This window comes from Drosophila nasuta, unplaced genomic scaffold, assembly GCF_023558535.2.
Source record: "Drosophila nasuta strain 15112-1781.00 unplaced genomic scaffold, ASM2355853v1 ctg62_pilon, whole genome shotgun sequence".
NCBI lineage: Eukaryota > Metazoa > Arthropoda > Insecta > Diptera > Drosophilidae > Drosophila > Drosophila nasuta.
Genome location: NW_026869607.1, coordinates 33,256 through 54,523, shown reverse-complemented (window position 1 = coordinate 54,523; position 21,268 = coordinate 33,256). Strand labels below are relative to the sequence as shown.

Here is a 21,268-nt window from a genome sequence, read left to right as displayed (position 1 = left end):
AAACGAATCCTGCCGACTAAACGCTAAGGAGCGATCATCCAACAAGTTTAGCTTCCTGAGCAATCCGTAAGTCGACCCAGACGTGACCATATGCTGACCAAAAGCCATGTAATAGGGCGAGGTTCCTATGCTAGAATGAACAGAAGACCTTAATGCTCAACTAATTTTGCTCAACACTTTGTCCCAATCTTTCTGATCAGGGCGCAAGTAAGCTCTTATTCCAGATATAACCGACCTATTTACTCGTTCTGAGGCGTTTGCTTGGGGCGAGTGAACTGCGGTCAGCACTGCGGTCAGCACTTACTTCGTACTGACGCAACAGCTTTTGAAAGGCTTCTGAGCGAAACTGGGATCCATTATCGGAAACAATTGTCTCCGAACCCCAAAAGTCATAAACAATTCGCTTTCCAGATATTTTATAACAAGGGCTGCGTTTATTTTTTACAGGCTTCAGAAAAACGTATTTAGAAAAATGGTCAAGGACAATAAATATTCCAATACGTCCGCTACGCGATCGTGGATAGGGCCCAAGAAAATCTATGTAAAGTCGTTGGAAAAATCGCTGACTTTCAGGCGCTTTCCCTAATGGCGGTCGAAGTGCATAATTAGGTGCTTTTGTGGTCTTACACACCTCGCAGGCGTTAATGTAGGCTTTGACGTCAGCCACCAAACCTGGCCAAAAATAGTATCGCCTAATTCTTTCGATAGTTTTGTGGATGCCTCCATGTGAGCACAAGGGATTGTTATGTGCTTGAAACAGGACCTTCGGAACCAGCTCTTTCGGTATCCAAAGCTTCCAGGCATACTCATCGTGTTTACGTTCACCTATTAGATGTTCAGCCTTACGATACACGTATCCATCATCAATTTTCAAATCCGGGAAATTTTCTTCATTTCCCTTCACCTTCTGAAGCAAATCTAAATAGTCTGCGGATTGAAAATGTTCGGATTTTATATCGATAAGCAACCCATCTCGCAGATCTATCGCTGCTATCGTGTCTTCATTAACCCGCGACAACGAATCTGGTACTACATGCAAGGAGCCTTTGCGATGCTCAATTTGAAATCGATAACGCTGTAAAGATAATGCCCAACGAGCTAAGCGTGAGCTCAAATCGTGATTTGACATGAGCCATTTAAGCGAAGCGTGATCCGTCACTATTTTAAACTCATGTCCTTCCAAATACGCTCGAAAATGCTTAAGAGCAACTACTGCAGCTAAGCACTCTTGCTCAGTTACTGTGTAGTTACGCTGTGCCTTATTTAACTTTTCGAGATGAATGCGACTGGACGCTCATCTCCATTTTCGGCTACCTGTACCAACACAGCGCCAATGCCAGTTTTGCTTGCGTCACAATGTATTGCAAACGGCTTTGCAAAATCTGGACTGCACAATACCGGGGCTTCGCTAGGACGAGCCTTCAACTCATCAAATGCTCTCAATGCTTCGGGCGTCAAACTAAAGCGTCGCTTAGTCGTCATCAAATCCGTTAATGGAGAAGCAAGTGACGCAAAATTGGGAACAAACTTACGATACCAGCCACATAACCCCATAAAACTTCTTAAACCTCTTAAAGTTTTCGGCGCAGGGAAATTTAAGATGGCTTTCGCCTTTTCAGGGTCTGTTCTTATGCCACCGTCACCTATAATGTGGCCCAAATAGCGTACACGCCGCATGCAGAAATGACTTTTGCCAATATTTATCGTCAGATCTGCACGCTTAATATGTAAAGCTATTTCCCTTAGCACCTCCAGATGCCTTTCCAAACTAGAAGAGACCACTAAGAGATCATCCAAATACACAAATACCTCGTTCCTAAGATGAGCTGGAACTACCTTATCCATCAAACGAGACATTGTGCTTGTAGCGTTACATAGGCCAAATGGCATGACTTTAAATTGGTAGAGAGGTCTACCAGGGACTGTAAACGCTGTCTTGTCTCGAGATTGAGGCTCTAAAGGCACTTGCCAATAAGCATCTTTCAAGTCCAAGCTGGTTATGTTTCGGCCTTTGGCAAGCGGCTCAAGATGCCTTGAATTTGTGGCAGAGGATAAGCGTCTTTTTCAGTGAAACTATTAACTTTCCGACAATCAAGACAAATTCTGACTTTGCCGGGCTTAGTGACCATAACTATGGGAGATGACCATGCACTCTCCGACTCCTCTATAACGCCTAGCTGCAACATCCTGTCAATTTCTGTGTACATATCCTTCTCCACCGCAGGCGAGACAGGAAAATGCCGTTGCTTCACAGGCTTAGCATTGCCCACATCTATTGCATGCGATATCAAGTTGGTCTTTCCGAGACCTTCTTGAGCAAAAGAAGGAAAGCACCGTATGACATTGGCCAACTTAACTTTGTCACCACTAGACAATACATGTTGGTCAATATCGTCACTCTCACTATTTGACTCCGTCGTAACCTCTAGGCTTGCAAGTTCTAAGGTTTTTGGGAGAAGATTATACAGCTTCCACAAATCTATGCCCAAGTACAGATCTTGCTTTAAGGATGGAACTATATATTGTGGTAGTCTCGCGCACACAATAAAACAATCTCAATGCAGTCTAAACGTCCGATTTATTTCGCTGCTCGATCAAGACTGACCGCGTAGCTCAATTCTGTATAACATAGAATGTGAAATCGATAAAGAGAGCCAATACCGAGAGAGAGTTCGGATGTTCGGATAGCCGAGAGAGCGTTAAGTTAATATGTACATGTGTATGTGTATGTAGGCACACGTCCTACTACAACTCGGCCATCCTGCGAACTAGATCTCCTGATCTTGACTTTACAAAGAACAATTATTTTTTAGTCTTAAGTCTATATACATATAATTAAATCTTATTTAATACATTTGCTATTATTTTGTTTATTAACTGTACAGTTACTTAATAGTATATAGTTTTTACTTATTATTTATTTCTTTCTTTTTATATTTATTTCCAAGCCATGGTCTTATGTTTTGTATACTCCAAACGCCCTTGTAAGGATTTCGTGAAACTTGGAAATTTTCTACGTCTTTAATTAGGAATCTATCATTTCGCATAACTTTCGCAATCACATATGGCCCTTTGTTTTTTGGAATCAGTTTCCTCGCAGCTCCTACTGTTGCGTCAAAATTTTTTACCATCACATAGTCCCCTTTTTTGTATTTTTTACCTTCTGTCTTACTTTTGTTGTAATATGTTTCATTGTAATTTTGTGCCTTTCTTTGCACCTCCCTTGCTTCACTTCTAATGAGTTTTAAATCTCTCTTGTCAGTTACTGTATCTATCTCTTCAAGTTTTCTCTAAGCTCGTCTTTAATGTTACCCTTTTGACTTATTCCGAACAACATTTTGCTAGGAGCTTGTTTTATGCTTCGATTTACTGTGTTGTTTAGTGCATATTCCACCGTCTCTATCACCGAATCCCAATGAATTCCCTTTTCTGGTTCCGAAAGCTTTGCTATCATTGGCCCAATGCTCCTGTTTATTCGTTCTACTTGGCCGTTTGCCTGTGGCGAACCTGTGGCAATTTTCACGTGTTTAATATTATATTCATCCAAAAAATCTTCGAATTCGGTAGAAGTGAAACAACTGCCTCTATCGGATACGATGCACTTTGGCCTACTGTATGCTCTAAAATAATCCTTCAGTGCTTTAACTGCTTCTTTGGTCTTCGTTGTCTTTGTCGTATATAATCTCACAAACTTTGTAAACCCATCTATAATCAAAAATATGTGTTTATTCGCTCTATTAGCTGCTACTGGCCCATAATGATCAATGTGTAATAATTCAAAAGGCTGATCTCCTTTAGGTATACTATGTAAAAATCCCTCTGTCTTTCCGGATTTTGGAGAAAATGCGATACATTTAAGACAATTTTCTATGTGTCTACAACATTTTTCTTTAAGATTCGCAATCCAATATGATTTCGAAATTATGTTCATCATCTTGTCCCTACCTATGTGTCCAAGCTCGTTGTGATATTTGTGCAAAACTTGATCCTCCATGTCTACTGGTACATAGAAAAGTAGCCGATTGTCATTGGTTTTTCTGTATACGATTACGTTTCTCATTTCGAATAGTTTGTCCTCGGTATGTTCTAAACGTTTACTGATTTTTGAATATTTGCATCTTTCGTCTGACAAATCACTAAATTGTCTTCAAAACTGGTAGTCTCCACTATCATAATGTTTGTACACCTACTCAAAGCGTCTACGTGTTGCATTTTTTCGCCACCCCTGTGAATAAGTTTACAATCGTAGTCTTGCAATTCCAGCGCCCACCTAGCTATTCTAGGATTTAAATCAATTTTGCTAAGTGTAAGAATCAATGAGTTGCAATCCGTAACAATATTGAATGGTTTTCCGTGCAAGTAAATTCGAAATCTGCGAAGAGCATAAATGATTGCTAGCGCCTCCAGTTCAAAACTGTGATATTTACTCTCTTGTTCGGTAGATCGTTTAGAGAAATAAAATATCGGGTGCAGTTTTCCATCATTTTTCTTCTGTAACAAAACTGCTCGAAACCGTGAGAGCTTGCGTCACAATGTAGTTCGATTTCATCTTTATGACTATAGATAGCTAACACCGGTGCTTCTATTAGCTTTTCTTTGAGCATTAAAAGCAGTCCAACTCGTTTTTCCAAATTCAAATGCAGTGTCTTTTCTCAAAAGATCATAAAGAGGTTTAGCTAACATGGAAAAATTTTGTATGAAACGCCGAAAATAAGAACATAAACCTAAAAAACTGTGCACTGCATGAACTTTGTCTGGAATCGGGAAATTTTTTACTGCTTCAATACCTTTCTCATCCGCCTGAATACCTTCCTTTGTTATCAAAAATCCTAAATATTTTATGCTTGATCTTAAAAATTCGCATTTATCCATCCTTAACTCTAATTTATTTTGAACCAGCCTATGCAACACTTCTTGCAACGTATCTAAATGCTCTTCCATATCTTTGCTCGCAATCATAATGTCATCCATATATATTATTACTTTATCTTGCCTGATTAAGTCATCGAAAATTTTATTCATAAATCGTTGAAACACTGCTGATGCGTTTTTAATCCCCATAGGCATCCTTTTAAATTCAAATTGTCCTAAAGGAGTGACAAATGACGTGTATTTGATTGAAGTTTCTTCCACGTAGACATGGAAGTAACCATTTTTTAAATCTAACTTTGTGAATATTGCTTTGTTTACTAATTTGTCTAGCAAGTCATCAATTAAAGGTAGTGGATAGTTGTCCTTTATTAATACTTTGTTTAGTTTCCGAAAATCTATACATAAACGTAAATCTCCTGTCTTCTTTTTAACTAATACAATTGGCGAGGCAAACTGTGAGTCACTCGGTCTTATTATTCCGTTTTCCATATACTCATCTAACATCTTGAGAAGTTTTTCTTTTTCAGTGTATGACAATCGTCTAGGCGAACAACTGAAAGGCTTATCATCGCTTAATGATATTTTCATTTCGCACCTAATCATTGGAACATCTGGCCTTTTGGTCTTTACATATGTGTCCTCGAACATCTTTACAAATTGACAACGTGTTTTAAAATCTATATCTTCTCCATAATTATAAACTTGTTCTTGATCTTCTACAATCTGAATATTGAACATGTCTTTGTCAAAACTATCTACCAATTCCGGCCCATCATATCGTTTTATATGCAGTCTATCGTAATCTTGTTGTCTAATGTGCTTAATTATATTTTGCCTGTTTTCCGTTGATAAGTCTTTTTCGCTCTTAACTATTTTCTTATCCGTAGAAACTCCTGGATTTCTTTTTACAATTTCCGCTTCAGCTAATAATTCCATAACAGTTTTTCATTTAATTTATCGCCCTTAATAAAGTGATCGTCTAACAGTTGTGATTCGGCATCAATGTCATCTAACAGTTGTGATTCGGCATCAATATCATCTAACAGTTGTGATTCACTATCATTGTCTCTTAATAATTGTGATTTGGCATAATTATCTCCTAACAGTTGTGATTTATCATAAACATTTCCTAACAGCTGTGATGCATTGTTCATTCTGTTATCGTTAACAGGATGTGTCTCTAACAGTTGTCGCTTAACAGTCGCAGTCTGTCCCCTAAAAGTTTCATTGCTTAACATCGGACAGTTAACAGTTTCTGTTCTTAACAGTGGTTGTAAACTAGACTCATATTTTACAGTGTTGATAGGGGTTTCTGTTTTCCGTTGACTAACCATATGTGATTGTTCAGAAAACTTTTGCGCCATTTCCTTTTCTTATAATATCAAAATATTTCAGGATCTCTAAATTGAAATTTATGCCGCATGCATGCATGAAATCCCGACCCAACACTGCTTCATAACTCATAGACTCATCGTCGACTATTAGTAATTCAAAACTAAATTTTATTTTTTCTTCAATACAAAACAAGATACTTTTCCAAACGTATTCAATTTACTTTTATTAATTCCAACATAGTGATTATTGACTGGTTTATCCAGTGGTATATTTAATGGAAATAATGACTTTTCAGAAATGAAATAGGGCTTCCTGAGTCTATGAGGCATTCTGCAGTGATAAACAAACTAGGTTGGCTTGAAAAATAAATATTAAAATGTCTTACATAACTGTTGTTGAGCCGGTGTTTACGTTGAGTACACCAACACTCTTCTTCTTCTTGCATTCCGCTATGAAATGACCCATCTCTCCGCACGCATAACATGATCCCGGCTCCCTCTTCGGCTTGCGGCACTCCTTAGCAAAATGACCTCTGGAATTACAGTTGTGGCATCGCTTGTTGTTATCCTCCTCCGTCGTCTTGGTGCCTCCCATTCCATCGTACTTCGGAAGACATATGTGCGCAAAGGCTTGTAACATTTGTTCTGGATCTCCGAATCTCTGAATACGCGCTTGGTTACGTAAGTTCAGCGACGGTATTCCTTCGATGATCTGTTCCAAGAGCTCATCGTTGTCCAATTTGATCGATTGCGCTAAAACGATCTTTTCCTCGAAATACACTGTAAAACGCTCATTTTGTTGCCATTTCCGCTGCTCAAACTTTCGTCGTAGCTCCGCCTTTGAAGCTCCAGCGCCGAATGCTAAAATCAATTGGTCGCACAATGTTTGAAAAGGCTCACGCAAGCGAGTCGGGTTTGCATGGAGCCAGTGCTGAGCATTTCCTTTTAACTTCATGGCTAATAGCATACGAAGCGACTCCTCATCCAGCTTACACATGGCTGCAACGCTTTTGAGTTGGCTTACCCAAATGCGCGCACATGATTTCCTTCGAACTCCAGCGTAACTTCCTTGGCGAGTGCGAGCGAGACAGCTGATCCACTTCTTATTTCGTTTAGCTCATTTTTTCCTTCTCCGGCACTGCCCGTTACATTTTCAGTGCTGCCCATAGCTTGATATACAGAATCGCTGTTTTTGTTGTTGTCGTTGTTGTCGCCTAACTTTGCGATTTCTGACGCCGAACGTTGCGCAGCTGTGCACAAATCGAGTACGTGTGTGGCGCCGTTGTTGTATGTGTCGATCCCGTTACTGTTGTTCTTGTTGTTGCTGTCGCCGAAAATCGCGACTACTGGCGCCGACTGCTGTGCAGCTGCGCGCACAAACTGTGTGGCGCCGTTGTTGTTGTCTATCTCTGTTGTACTTATAGACATCTGATGTGCAGCCGCGTTGTTCTGAGCATTTCGCAATTCCTCTTTGCTCAATCGTAATTCTTCTTGTAACTTCTGAATCGTGTCTAGCAAATCCTGGTGAACACTCTCTCCTGGGCCAGAATTTTCGCGAACATTTTGATTCTGCTCATGGCGCTCATTGTTGTTGGACGATTCATTTTCTTGGCCAGATAGAATATTTGCAACACTTAAAGAGTCGTTGCTTCCTGATGGCTCTTCATCAAACATCTCCGGTGAGGCATCGAGCAATCGTGATATCAATTCTGCCTTACTGCCTGTCGTGGGCAAACCTAGCGCTGTTAGCCACTTTTTAGTTGTGCCGTAGTGTACTTCTCAAATGTAGGCGTGTTCATTTTTTTTTGATTTGTCGATCCCACTTCTGAAAATTGTGGTAGTCTCGCGCACACAATAAAACAATCTCAATGCAGTCTAAACGTCCGATTTATTTCGCTGCTCGATCAAGACTGACCGCGTAGCTCAATTCTGTATAACATAGAATGTGAAATCGATAAAGAGAGCCAATACCGAGAGAGAGTTCGGATGTTCGGATAGCCGAGAGAGCGTTAAGTTAATATGTACATGTGTATGTGTATGTAGGCACACGTCCTACTACAATATAAATTCAATGACTTTATCACGTTGCCGTATTCGATGTCCGCTCTAATTCGACCTACTACTTGCTGTGTGCTTCCATCAGCAGTGGTACTACTCTGCATGGTCTTGAATGCAACCTAATAATTCTTTGCCCAAACTACCTCCGCAACAACTTTTGGATGCACCAGAGTCGAGCAATCCAAAGACTGTGCGGTTTAAGATACGAATTGGCAGAAATGGCCTCGGATCAAATGATCCTGGAGAGTTCGAACAAAAATATTCTAATCCGATTACTGCCTTTTGACGTGCTGCCAAAGGACTTAATACGCTTGGAGTTTCGTGCGTTCGTGCTCTGAATCTTTGGTAAACATTCTCGTTCAGGGTTTATTGTCAAGCTGGGAATTTTTGATGTAGCAATGAGCTTCCATCTTGTTTTTGTACATCTGGTAAAGTAGGTAGTGAATGACTATGTGCTTTCACTACTGATCCGTCATGGTAGCCTGGCTCTTTGCGGCACTCGGAGTCTTCGGTCTGAACGCCGACTTCGAGGTGCCGAACTTGGAGTTTTTGAACATTTTAAGCAACTTGGCTTATAAGTGTTTGCTGCTCCACAGCCATAGCAAAAGACCCTTCTTTCGGACAGACAATCCTGATACCTATGCCCCTCTTTTCGGAAATTCCAGCATATCAAGGATATAGCCTCCACGTCCAAATCTTCTGCTGGTTCCGTCTCGCTATTCTCATCTGTATCTTGGACCAACTCCGACACCTCACGCTTAAAAGGAGCTAGTCTAGCGTATCCATGAGACCTCTTCACGTCGTCTAAAAACGTTTCACGACGTCTGCATATTTCCCTAAGAGCTGGAACTGTTCTTATGTTAACATTGAGCAACTCATGTTGAATTTCTGGTCTCAAGTTATTTCTCAGAATTCGAACGATCTTGTTATCTGACCACGGAGCTTCCAACTGATCGATTAGAATTGATATACCTTCATAGAAACTATCAAAAGACTCGCTGGTCTTTTGCTTTCTGTTTCGGATCAACTCTTCGATATCACAATCGTCTCTAGCGATGCGAAAATGCGACCGCAATGCCGAGCACAAGCTATCCCATCGAACTTCGCTAGTCGACTTATGGTATCGCCAATAAAACTCTAAGGCTTTGCCTTCAAAAAGCACACTGGCATTTCTGCAAAGAACAGCAAAGTTTCCTCCCTGAGTTTGATGAGTCAGCGCTTCCGCTCTATAGATGAAATTCTCTACGGACACTCCAGTTCCGAAAATTTAATTTTCCACCCATTCAGAATTTGAACCACTTTGTCGGGCCTGTTAAAAAGATCGGAAATGTGGGAGATGGGTGTGGCTGATTGGTGCGACATAAAATCTGTGTTACCCTCAAGCCTCATATCGTGAACTGGTCGGTTTTCAACTCTTGGAGCAGCTTGCGTAGGAGTGAACCTATTTTCACTCTGGACGGGAGTTGCTATTAGTCTTTGCATGCTATCAACTACGGAACTTTGGATCAGTTCAGCCATTCTCTCCGTCAGAGTTAGAGCAGTCTTTGCTCCATCGAGAGCAAAGGAAATGGATCGGCCCCTTCAGCATTTTCCGAATCTCGGGTCTGCGACATTGCAACGCCTTGTGATGTGCTAGGGCCATCATTTGCTGTCGATTGGCTACCCTGCTCTTCCATTGTACGACTATTGGACTGAGAGCGAGTTTGTAAGCCTTGGTTGTTTGTCGGCTTATTTGATGCTGGCCTACACACTGCTTGACAGACTGGACACTTCTCATTTGTCTTTAAATACGCTTCGATGCACTTTTTGTGAAAGTCATGGTCACAAGGTGTTTGTTGGCGCATTTGATGTACATGAAGTTATTAGAATTAGGGCGAAGCGAGAGCGCAATAAAGCTTTCGTTTTGCTCTCTGAGCGAATTCGCCTCGCTTCGCCACTCTAGTTAAGTTAGGCTTAATGTAACTTAGCATAGAATTATAAACACAGTTGAAATTAAGAACTCTACAGCGCGTCATCATTTACCTGTTTTCGTTTTCGTCGTTTAACAACAACAATTAGGTCCAGTCTTTGTGTTCGCGAATAAAGCGGAAAATATAATATTGCAAAACTCTTGTATTTTTTCATGGCGCCCCCGGGTGGACGCTAATTGTTGTTGAACGCGAGTGATTGATCTAAAACAGAAAACAAAACAAATTCGCGCCGGTCGCTAAATAAAATAAAACATAAACAAACAATTGTCTTGTGCCAGTGCTGTGATCTCCTTGTGTTTGTCATCGGTGGATTTTTCGGCATCATCGCTGGAGGATACCCTGCACCAAGCAGAGCACACAGAGGAAAGTGGCTGGGATCATTAAAGATCGCCAATTCCAGGTACTGTGCGAAAAATTGGAAGCGAAAAACTGAATTGGTTGCCAAGTTGCAAAATTCTAGTGACGCTTTCAATTCTTGGCACATACGTAATAGTAGAGCATTTGTTTTAAATTTTATATTTTAATTTAAAAAAGTGAACCGCTTAGGCAGAATATTGTTTTGTTTTCTAAGTGAAAGTGACTAGGGAAATTTTATTTCCATTGCATCGAACTTCTTCTCTTAGTTCGTTGCAATTTTCGCTTTCGTCGCCCTCTTTGTCACCAGATTCGTAGCCGCTGTAAGTTGTGTGCTGTTGCTAAGCGCACATACGTATATACCCGCAAGCCAACACTGCACCGGTGCATTTCGGCTCCGTGTTGTTGTTGCTTGCATTTTCGTTTCGTTTCGCGCGCTTAGAAACAGCGCACATACACACATACATACGTTAGCAAGCCAGCATCTGCACAGTGCATTGCGCTCTGTAGTCTGTGTTGTTGCTTGCACTTTTAGTTGTCGCGCGCTTTACAGCGCTTAGAACTCGCTCCCCTACATTCGTTGGTTGAGCATATCAGTGCGATATCTTGTTTGCTCCCTCGAATTGTGTACTCCCTATTATTGTCCGAGAAAGCTTAGTTTCTAAAAAGAAACTTGCTATTTGCGTGAAGAGCATTTGCAGAGTTAATAATCAAATTCTCGATGACACGATCGGTCGAGATTTGACAGAGCTAGAGTGCAGGCTTGAGATGTTGTCGTCGCATATTGAAAATGCTCTCAAATATCAAAGCAGAATTGAGACATTTAACGAATATGACGATTACCGGTGCGAGTTAGAAGAGATTTGCATTACTGCAAAGACAAGGCTGAAGGCGATGGTGAAATCGTTGACCGATACTTCATCCGCCAATATATCGATTCAGCCGATTGCCGCTCCTCGTACCCGTCTGCCTAAACTCTCATTGCCAAAGTTCAGCGGAAAGTATTCCGAATTTAAAATTTCATAAGTTTGTTTGAGACTCTTGTTGACAATGACCATTCAATTCCGCGCATTGAGAAATTCAATCATCTCATTTCTTGTCTCTCTGGTGAGGCTCTTGGAACGGTGAGAGCGTTTCAAGTCACCGAGGACAACTATGAGAAAGCAATGGCAAGTTTGAAAAGAGTATATGACAATGATTGTCTGATATTTAATGAAAATATCACTGCTCTTTTCAATTTGCCAATTTCGCAGCCCTCCGCTTCAGCGTTGCGAAACTTGATTGACATTGTCTCTGCGATATACGGATCTTTGTTGTCGATAGGTGATGATAAGAAGATTGCAAATGCAATCCTTATTCACCTGGTCATGCACAAAGTTGATGCAATGACAAAGAAGAAGTGGGATGAGCAGCTAGATTACACGAAAATTCCATTATGGAGTGAGTGTGAAACTGTGCTTAATCGTCGATATCAGCACTTGTCAGCTGAGAATTCGACAAAGTCCGATAGTCAAGCCGTTTCCACTAAACAGCTTAATAAAAGCTCGTTTTCGTGTACGACGCTCAAAGATAAGATTGATCAAAAGACCCAAATATGCGAATATTGCAGTTCCGAAGATCATTCCATCGTGAGTTGCTCGATGTTTGCTGCCTTGGCAGTTAAACAGAGATTCGACTACGCGAAATCAACTGCATTATGCATAAATTGTCTTCGGAAGGGTCACACTGTCGCCAAATGTAAGACAAAAGTGTCGTGTGTGCAGCCGTTCACATCATACGTTGCTGCACATATATTCTGCGACTACAAATAGTAGAGCGTTACCACCCCGAGTCTCTCCGCTGTTGAGCCTGATCGTCCATCCACTTCACATGCGATGCATGCGACCGTGTCAGATAAAGTGATCCTGGCCACAGCAGTCATCAAAATAAAGACGAATTCAGGCGATTTCGTCTTAGCCCGAGCTTTGCTGGACTCTGGGTCACAAATTAATTATGTGACTGAGGAACTAGCTCAGCGGCTGCATTTGCGTAGAGAAGACTCGTGCATCAGCTTGCTTGGCATTGGTGAATCCAATTCTCAAGTTAAGAAAAGATACACACTATGGTGAAGTCGCGAGTTGGCTGCAATGAATACGCGATCGATTTATGGATCCTCAAATCGATCTCAGGTTATCAGCCAGATCACACTGTAAATGTCAGTGGCTGGAAGATACCTGACAATATTCAGCTAGCGGATCCCTATTTCTACAAACCACAGAAAATTGATCTTCTTATCGGCGCTGAAACATTCTTTGATCTATTGTCCGTTGGCCAAATCAAGCAAGGTCCAGAGTGTCCAATCCTCCAAAAGACAAGCCTTGGGTGGATTGTCTCGGGGCGGTACACTCCTGGTGAAAAATCTCACCAGAAGATGACTGTCAATCTGAGCTATCAGGAAGAAAGTTTGAGCTCGATTGACAAGACCTTGCTGAAGTTTTGGACTGTCGAAGATGTGCGCTCTCCTCCAAAGTCCTTTCCGCTGAACCACAAAGTTGTGAAGATCATTTCACAAATAATGTGAGAAGATTGCCGTCTGGTCGTTTCGAAGTAAGACTGCCGTTCAAATCAGATTCGCACCAGCTTGGGTGCTCATTTGAAGTTGCTAAACGGCGGTTTTGTCGCTTGAAAACGCTTAACTCGAGATCCCGAGTTAAGGCGAATGTACTTGGAATTTATGGAAGAATATGTAGAGATGGGCCACATGTCCGAAGTGAGTCACATCCTTCCAAGTACACCACACTATGTTATTCCGCACCAATGTGTACTACGGCCCCAAAGCACTTCGACAAAGCTGAGGGTCGTATTTGATGCTTCGTGTCGCACTTCGACACATAAGGCGTTGAATGACATTCTTATGGTCGGGCCGACCATTCAAGAAGAGCTGTTTTCAACTCTGCTTCGTTTTCGATTGCATAAATATGCATTAACGGCCGACATCAAAAAGATGTACCGCCAAGTTATGGTGCACGAGGCAGATCGAAACTATCAGCTCATAGTGTGGAGGAAAGATCCATCAGACTCGTTGAGATTATTCAGATTAAATACTGTAACATATGGCACTGCGCCAGCGCCATTCTTGGCCATACGGTTTTTGATCCAGCTGAGCGAGATTGCGAGATCCTCGCACCCCATGGCAGCTGAGGTTATCAGGCAAGACTTCTACGTTGACGATATGTTGACTGGTGCCGCATGCGTCGAGGACCTGAAGACAATTAAGTCTGAAGTGTCGCAGATACTGCTAGGAGCAGGTTTTGAACTTGCGAAGTGGTTCTCGAATGCTCCTGGGTTCTGTCTGATGCGGATCAGACAGTACACCAAAGCCGATAACGATCTCCGAGACTGACGCAACCAAGACTCTAGGTGTGATTTGGTTGCCAAATGAAGACGTGTTCCAATTCCGGATCGACGATTCATTCATGGGTCTTAAAGCGACAAAACGGAACATTCTCTCGGTGACATCGCGGTTATTCGATCCGCTTGGCCTATTGAGTCCCTTAATTATAAAAGCAAAGATGCTGCTTCAAGAGCTCTGGCTTCAAAAGTTGGAGTGGGACGAATCCATACCATTGAGTTTGGATACATCGTGGCAGCAATTGAAGTCAAATTTGACACAATTGCAAAACATAAAAGTGCCACGATATTTGTTCACAGAGCCTACGTCACCGATAGAGATACATGGCTTCGCCGACGCCTCAATAAGAGCGTATGGGGCGTGTATTTACGTTCGTACGCAAACTGCAGAAGGTTGTAAAGTATCATTACTAACCTCAAAATCAAAAGTAGCTCCCCTCAAGACTAAGACTCTTCCTAGACTTGAGTTGTGTGCAGCTCACCTTCTTGCAGAACTCTGCCACCGCATCCGAAGGCTGATCCGATCTCCAATTGAACGGACGGTTCTTTGGTCAGATTCGGAAGACACTCTTCATTGGATCCGGTCACATCCTTCCACTCTCGCGACATTCGTGTCGAATCGAGTGGCCGAGATTCAAGAGTGGTCAGAGAGCGTGGAATGGCGTCATGTTCCAACTAAGCAGAACCCGCAGACATTGTATCGAGAGGTTGCGATGTGACTGAACTGTGCGCGTCAATGTGGTTTAGTGGTCCGTCATTCTTGATGGAACCACACGACGCATGGCCAGTTAACCACCATTTCGTCTCTGAAGAGACGCACAATTTGAAGTGCGCAAAACAGCTGTTGGACTGACAGCTATAGTGGTAAAGTCAGATCTAGTGGACTCGATCGAAAGTTTTCGTCGCACACAAGTCTGTTGAGAGTGTTCGCTTATGTGTTCCGCTTCATTCGAAGATGTAAAGACAAAACAGTTCAATTTGAACTGGTTCCAACGGCATCAGAACTGAAAGAAGCATTCAGCAAAAAAGTTGAAGTAATGCAGGATTTCGAATTCAGAGACGATATAGAAAGGGTTCGTAAGAGTACACGTGTGAGCTCGAGTCTACAACGACTCAATCCTTTCATACATGAGTAGGAAGGATCTTGGTGTTCGTTTTCGTTGTTGCGAGTCGGGGGGCGACTGGTAAATGCTCCTATTTCATATGATGCCAAGTTTCCACTCCTCTTGTCGAAGCGCTCACAATTTGCTCGCAGCTATGTGAGGTACCTTCACTTGACCAACTGTCACGCTGGCCCAAGAGCGCTCGTGAGCATTCTCAGAGAACGACTTTGGTTAGTCAATGCTCAAGAGCTTTGTCGTCAGACAGTACGATCATGCATCCGTTGCTTTAAATGCAAACCTCGGCTGCTTACGCAAATAATGGGAAATTTGCCTGCTGATCGACTCCGAGCGCTCCGCCCATTTTCAATTTGTGGCGTAGATTTTTGTGGCCCGGTTGAGACAACCTATAGGATTCGCGGAAAGCCGCCGTACAAGTCGTACATAGCTTTGTTCGTCTGTTTTGCGTCAAAAGCGGTTCACTTAGAAATTGTATCCGACCTGTCAACTAATGCATTTCTAATGGCTTTCCAAAGGTTTGTTGGTCGAAGAGGATGTCCGAGCCGAGTCCATTGCGACAACGCGACGAACTTCGTCGGAGCAAGTCGCCATCTGGAGGAGCTAAGGAGGCGAGTCGAGGCCGAGGAGAACGCAGTTCGCGACTTCGCATCAAGAAGCGGATGCGAATTTGCGTTCATACCGCCGAGGGCTCCTCACTTCGGAGGACTATGGGAGGCAGGTGTGAAGTCTGCAAAGCACCTACTCCTACGGACGGTGGGCAACGCCTTGCTCACGCTCGAGGAGCTGCAGACAGTGGTCGTGGCGGTCGAGGCGGTGCTCAACTCCCGCCCGCTAGGAGCCGTAAGCCAAGACCCCAACGACGGCGAGGCGCTAACCCCCGGGCATCTACTGGTGGGCGGACCACTGGTGGCACCGGCAGCATCGCGGACCCCGGACCAGGAGGGTCTGAGTTGCTTAAGGCGATGGCGAGCTGTCTCGTCGCTCAAGCGAGCGTTCTGGCAGCGATGGTCCCGGGAGTATGTGCTGGGCCTGCAGGCACGGGCCAAGTGGGACCGGTTGCAGCCAAATCTGCGAATCGGAGAGCTCGTCGTCGTCGCAGAGGACAATCAGCCGCCGATGCAGTGGATGGTGGGGCGAGTCGTGGCGGTATACCCGGGAGCGGACGGGGCGGTGCGCGTCGCAGACGTGCGAACCAGCACAGGAGGGCTGTTTAAACGGCCAATTCACAAATTGGCGCCTCTGCCATTAGCATGAAGGCACAGCCGTTCATCGGGGCCGGTGTTGGCCCATTTGATGTACATTAGTTAAGATAATGAAGTTGTCAAATGAAGTTATTAGAATTAGGGCGAAGCGAGAGCGCAATAAAGCTTTCGTTTTGCTCTCTGAGCGAATTCGCCTCGCTTCGCCACTCTAGTTAAGTTAGGCTTAATGTAACTTAGCATAGAATTATAAACACAGTTGAAATTGAGAACTCTACAGCGCGTCATCATTTACTCCGTTTTCGTTTTCGTCGTTTAACAACAACAATTAGGTCCAGTCTTTGTGTTCGCGAATAAAGCGGAAAATATAATATTGCAAAAACTCTTGTAATTTTTCTGCGACAGATCTGAACTCACTTTTGCAAAGTAGACAAGAGCTGGCTTTCCTAAAGCGCCTATATTAGGCGAACGAGCGACACTCATTTTAAGAAAAAAATCAATACGAACGGGGCCAACTATGAAGAACTGAACAGAGACAACGATCCCACCTAATATAACAACTCCAAAAAAATATAAAATGTAAATATATGAATAAATAAAAAAATATATAATTAAATCAATAAATGAAATAAATAGATAAATGACCAAAACCACAACTCAAAAATCGTATTGTCCTAACGACAAAAGAGAAATTCAAAAATAATATGTAATCAGAGGTATCATAAATTCTTTTTAGCCGATAACAAAGCCTGACAACCACATATTGTAGGGTAATTTCATTCACTACCAAAATTCCCAAAAAAAAAAAAGAAATAGAAATAGTGAAAAAAATGAATTTTCCATCAAAATTAGGCCTGATTTACGGACAACAAAGCAGTTTACAATACTTTTGTTGTATTCCAGCAAATCAGAGGAGCCTAATTCTAAGAAGAAGAATTTCAAATTTAGCTATTCCTCAGTCATTCGTGGTTGTAGCATTTTCCAATTAAAATGTCTACATATTCCAAGCCGTCTGACATAAAGAACATCAAAATTTGAACCGTTTCACCAACAATGAGGAATAAATTAAACGGGCCAAATAACCAACCGTAGTTGAATTTATTTGTATTTCCTCATACAAATAAATTCCGCATTATTGGCAAATTCAATAATTAGAAACGAAAATTCGAAAGAAGAAGAATTCAATTTTGGATATTCTTCAGTCATTCTAGGTTGCAAAATTTTCTAAACAAAATATTTACACATTCCATTCGACTGACATGAAGAACATCAAAATTTGTGCTGTTTAACCAATACTGAAAATCAATTTAAATGGACCAAAATAATCTACCGTAGTTGAATTATTTTGTATTTCCTCATAAAAATAAATACTCCATTATTGGCAAGTACAAGAATTACAAGGGAAAATTCCTACACAACTTTTTCTTTTTGGCCTGCTTCACCAATGATGAAAAATAATTTAAATGGGCCAAAATAATCTACCGTAGTTGAATTTATTTTGTATTCCTCATAAAAATATATACTCCATCATTGGCAAATACAAAAATTAAAAGGGGAAAATTCCAATCCAACTTTTCTTTTGGCCAAAAAGGAACTGATTGTGTATTCTTGCAATCCCTAACAAATTTGAGGTAAAGTCGAATTTTTGAAAAGAAAATGAATGAAAAAGAAAATGAATGAAAAGAAGATGAAAAGATTTTAGAGTACGATATTTGAATTTATCCGAGAGTCTTAATGAGTATTTACTGTACTCACTAAGGCCCTACACGTTGGGCGCCACTTTTCTTAATTAATAATAATTAATTAAAACTGTAACGTGCAACGAGAAGAAGCACAAGGCGACAGGGCTATCGGTATCTGCGGGGCACGCTTTAGAGTCCGGCTCTAGCTCGTTGGCTTTGGGGGTGGTGGTCTTGCTTATACCGATAACCCTTCCTTCGCTGCTCATTATTATTAATATAAGATCCGAAATTGAGCGTGCTGCGACGAAGAAGGGATTGCTAGAAAACTAGCCGGAAAGAGAAGGAAGATCTAAAATTGTCTCAAAAAAATAGAGAAAAAAAAAAAGAGAATAGAGAGAGAGAGAGAGAGAGAGAGAGAGAGAGAGAGAGAGAGAGAGAGCGAGAATTGAGGCAGGCCATCACAGCTGTTAAGTGATGAAGTCCCTCCCACCCTAAGATCACTGCCTCAGAGCTCTGGTGATCCCTTTTAACCCTACGACAGTGGTGTCGCTGGCTTGTTTCGGCTAAATAAAAAGTAACTTAGTTCATGATTAATAAAATTTAATTAAAGATAAATATTAACCAACAATGCATTATAATCGACAAAAAATAAATCGTACAAAATTTTACTAATAATATTATAAGAAAATTGTAGCAAAAGTTATAATAGTTTAGTGCTTTGTATTATTATTTATTTTCTCTACAGTACGTTTTAGATTTATATCGTGATTTTTCTTTTTTTCCAAGTAAAATTTCAATTTAATTTTTCATTCATTTTTTCGTGTTGCGAGTATGTGCCGGATGAATTGTCAATATGAGATACAAATATTTGTAATAAGAAAACTTACATACAGAACTCCCGCGGCGGCGATCGATCTCCGGCGAAGTACTGGAACATAGCTGTATAAAACCAAATGAAATTTCCACTAACACAATCTCATCTGACACAATCGCGGAGAAAAGAAAAAAAAAATTTTTATATAATTTTACTTGCACTGACTTTCATAACTTATTCAATTAATTTATTTTTTTTTATACAATAATTTCCGTTCAGGCATTTAGCCTGAGAAGCTTTCAGCTGTTTTGTTTTAACTTGTGCATAACACATTCACACATTGTTTTTATATTCTAAATTTGCATGGCTCTACAATTTTATTATTTCTTTTCAACTAATTCATTTGTATTCGTACTTTTGTTTTTGTTGTTTTAATTTGTTAATTCTTAACTTGGCACTAGTTTTTTATTCATTATCGTTCATTGATCCAATTGAACATAATTCAATTTATTAACCAACAAGCTTTTTATTTCACTTGTTCACGATTGCTTTGAATTATCTATTTAATTTTATTTAAAGAAATGAGCATTATAAAATACTTCACTTTTAATTTGTAATAATAAAAAATAAAAATAGTGCAATTTAGCAGCGCTTTGTTTTTTTTCCTTTTGAAAAATTGTAATTGGTAATGAATTTGTAATTGCTTTTGAATTTGTTGTTTTACAATTATTATTAATTTTATTATAATTTTACACTTTTGCCATTGTAGTACCGTATTAATGTAAATTTGAATTTTTTACTATTTCGTGAACGAGTGAACTTTTAAATTATTTAAGATAATTTTCCAACTTTTAACTTTTAACTTTTCATTGTATTCATTTGAATTTTAACCAAATTAAATTTAATTAAACTATTTATTTATTTATAATATTTCTGTGCAATTCTTTTTTTCAATTTTTGCCAAACTAAAATTTTCTTATCATATTTTATTTTTAACTTGTGCTGAGCGGCGCTACACTGTTGAGTTTTAACCATTCACATTATTTTTCTAATTTTGTTTTAAACAATGTAGCGCATCATTTTCTTTTCAAATTTGGTTTTTTACTTTTTTATATCTGCACTTTTAACACACACACACTTTTTATGCACGCGAACTAGTCGCTGATATTCAGGAAAGTAAAGATGAGATGATACAGTTGGTGATGATGAGATGATACAGTTGGTGATGATAAGAAGAGCGAAGATGCTGGAGATGATGACTAAAGTTGCGACGCAAATGCTGGCCAAGAAGTCGCAGGGGTGCTGCGCTGGCGGCTCGAGCAGATGCTTGGCGCTTCGCCGGCGCAGTTAGTCACTGCGGCCAAAAGATGCCGAGAAAGATGCGCTCGCTGGTGCTTTGCTGGCCGCTAGCGCGATAGCCAAGCTGGCGCTCGAAGGCGCTCCGCTGGCCGCAAGTGCGGCAGCCAAGATGGCGCTCCGCTGGCCGCTGACGCGGTAGCCAAGAAGACGCGCACTGGCGCTCCGCTGGCCGCTAGTGCGGCGGCAAAGATGGCGCTAAGGCGCTCCGCTGGCCGCTATGCACGCAACGGCGGCGCTAAGAGTGCTCCGCTGGCCGCTATGCGACGGCAAGGTGGTGCTAAGGCGCTCCGCTGGCCGCTATGCACGCAACGGCGGCGCTAAGGGTGCTCCGCTGGCCGCTATGCGCGCAAAGGTGGCGCTAAGGACGCTTAGCTGGCTGCTATGTGCCGCAATGAGAGCACTTTGGCGCGCTTTACTGCCCGCTAGGGCGGCGACAAAGATGGCGCTTAGTAGCGCTCCGCCGGCCGCTAGCTTAGGCACTGTCACGCTCAAAAGAGCCAAACCAAAAGCAGAAAATTTCGAAAACGACCTGTGAAAACGACAACAATAAGTAAAGAACACCTACCAGAATCTATTACTATTTATTCTTACCAAGTATAAAATGCACTAAGAGAATTCTAACCTCTTGTGTCTTGTGGTAAAAATTTTACACCAACCAATATGCGTCTATGCACGCTGCCGGTCACCAGAAAAGTGCTTTGACCGGAACCAGCCTAGCTTAAGCTAGCTGCGCATGCGCGTGGTGACACAAACGTCAAAGCTGAGCTTTCCAGTGCAACTCGCTAAACGTCAAATGTGAGCTTTTCAGTGCAGCTGATGCACTACTTAAAGCTCGGCTTTACAGCGCAGCTTATGCACTTAAAGCTGCGCCCTTAGTGGAAATTTCTTGCATACTTTTAGGACGCATTTAAATTATATCTGCTTCAGGCGCCGTTAAACAATAGAGAAAATGCCGACGGCATTTCGTCGATCTATTGTGGTGGTGAGTTGTGGGAGAGAGAAGCTGAGAGCACTGGAGCTTGAGTGCATTCTTACGCATTGAGCGCATTGCTGGTGAGCGAAAAGCTTTGAGTGCTTTTCGGTCGGCGGAACGGAGGTGTGCCCCTCACCTACAA

The 21,268-nt window shown here is 41.6% G+C and overlaps 1 protein-coding gene across 1 annotated transcript; it reads left to right on the top strand.

The window, feature by feature from the left end:
* The first annotated feature begins 8,738 nt into the window (after nt 1-8,738).
* LOC132798024 (uncharacterized) lies at nt 8,739-16,387 on the top strand. Its single transcript, XM_060809752.1, has 3 exons — nt 8,739-8,795; nt 10,513-10,634; nt 15,615-16,387. Exons 1-3 carry the CDS (start codon nt 8,739-8,741, stop codon nt 16,351-16,353), a joined length of 918 nt encoding a protein of 305 aa, XP_060665735.1. The 3' UTR covers nt 16,354-16,387.
* The last annotated feature ends 4,881 nt before the right edge of the window (nt 16,388-21,268 follow it).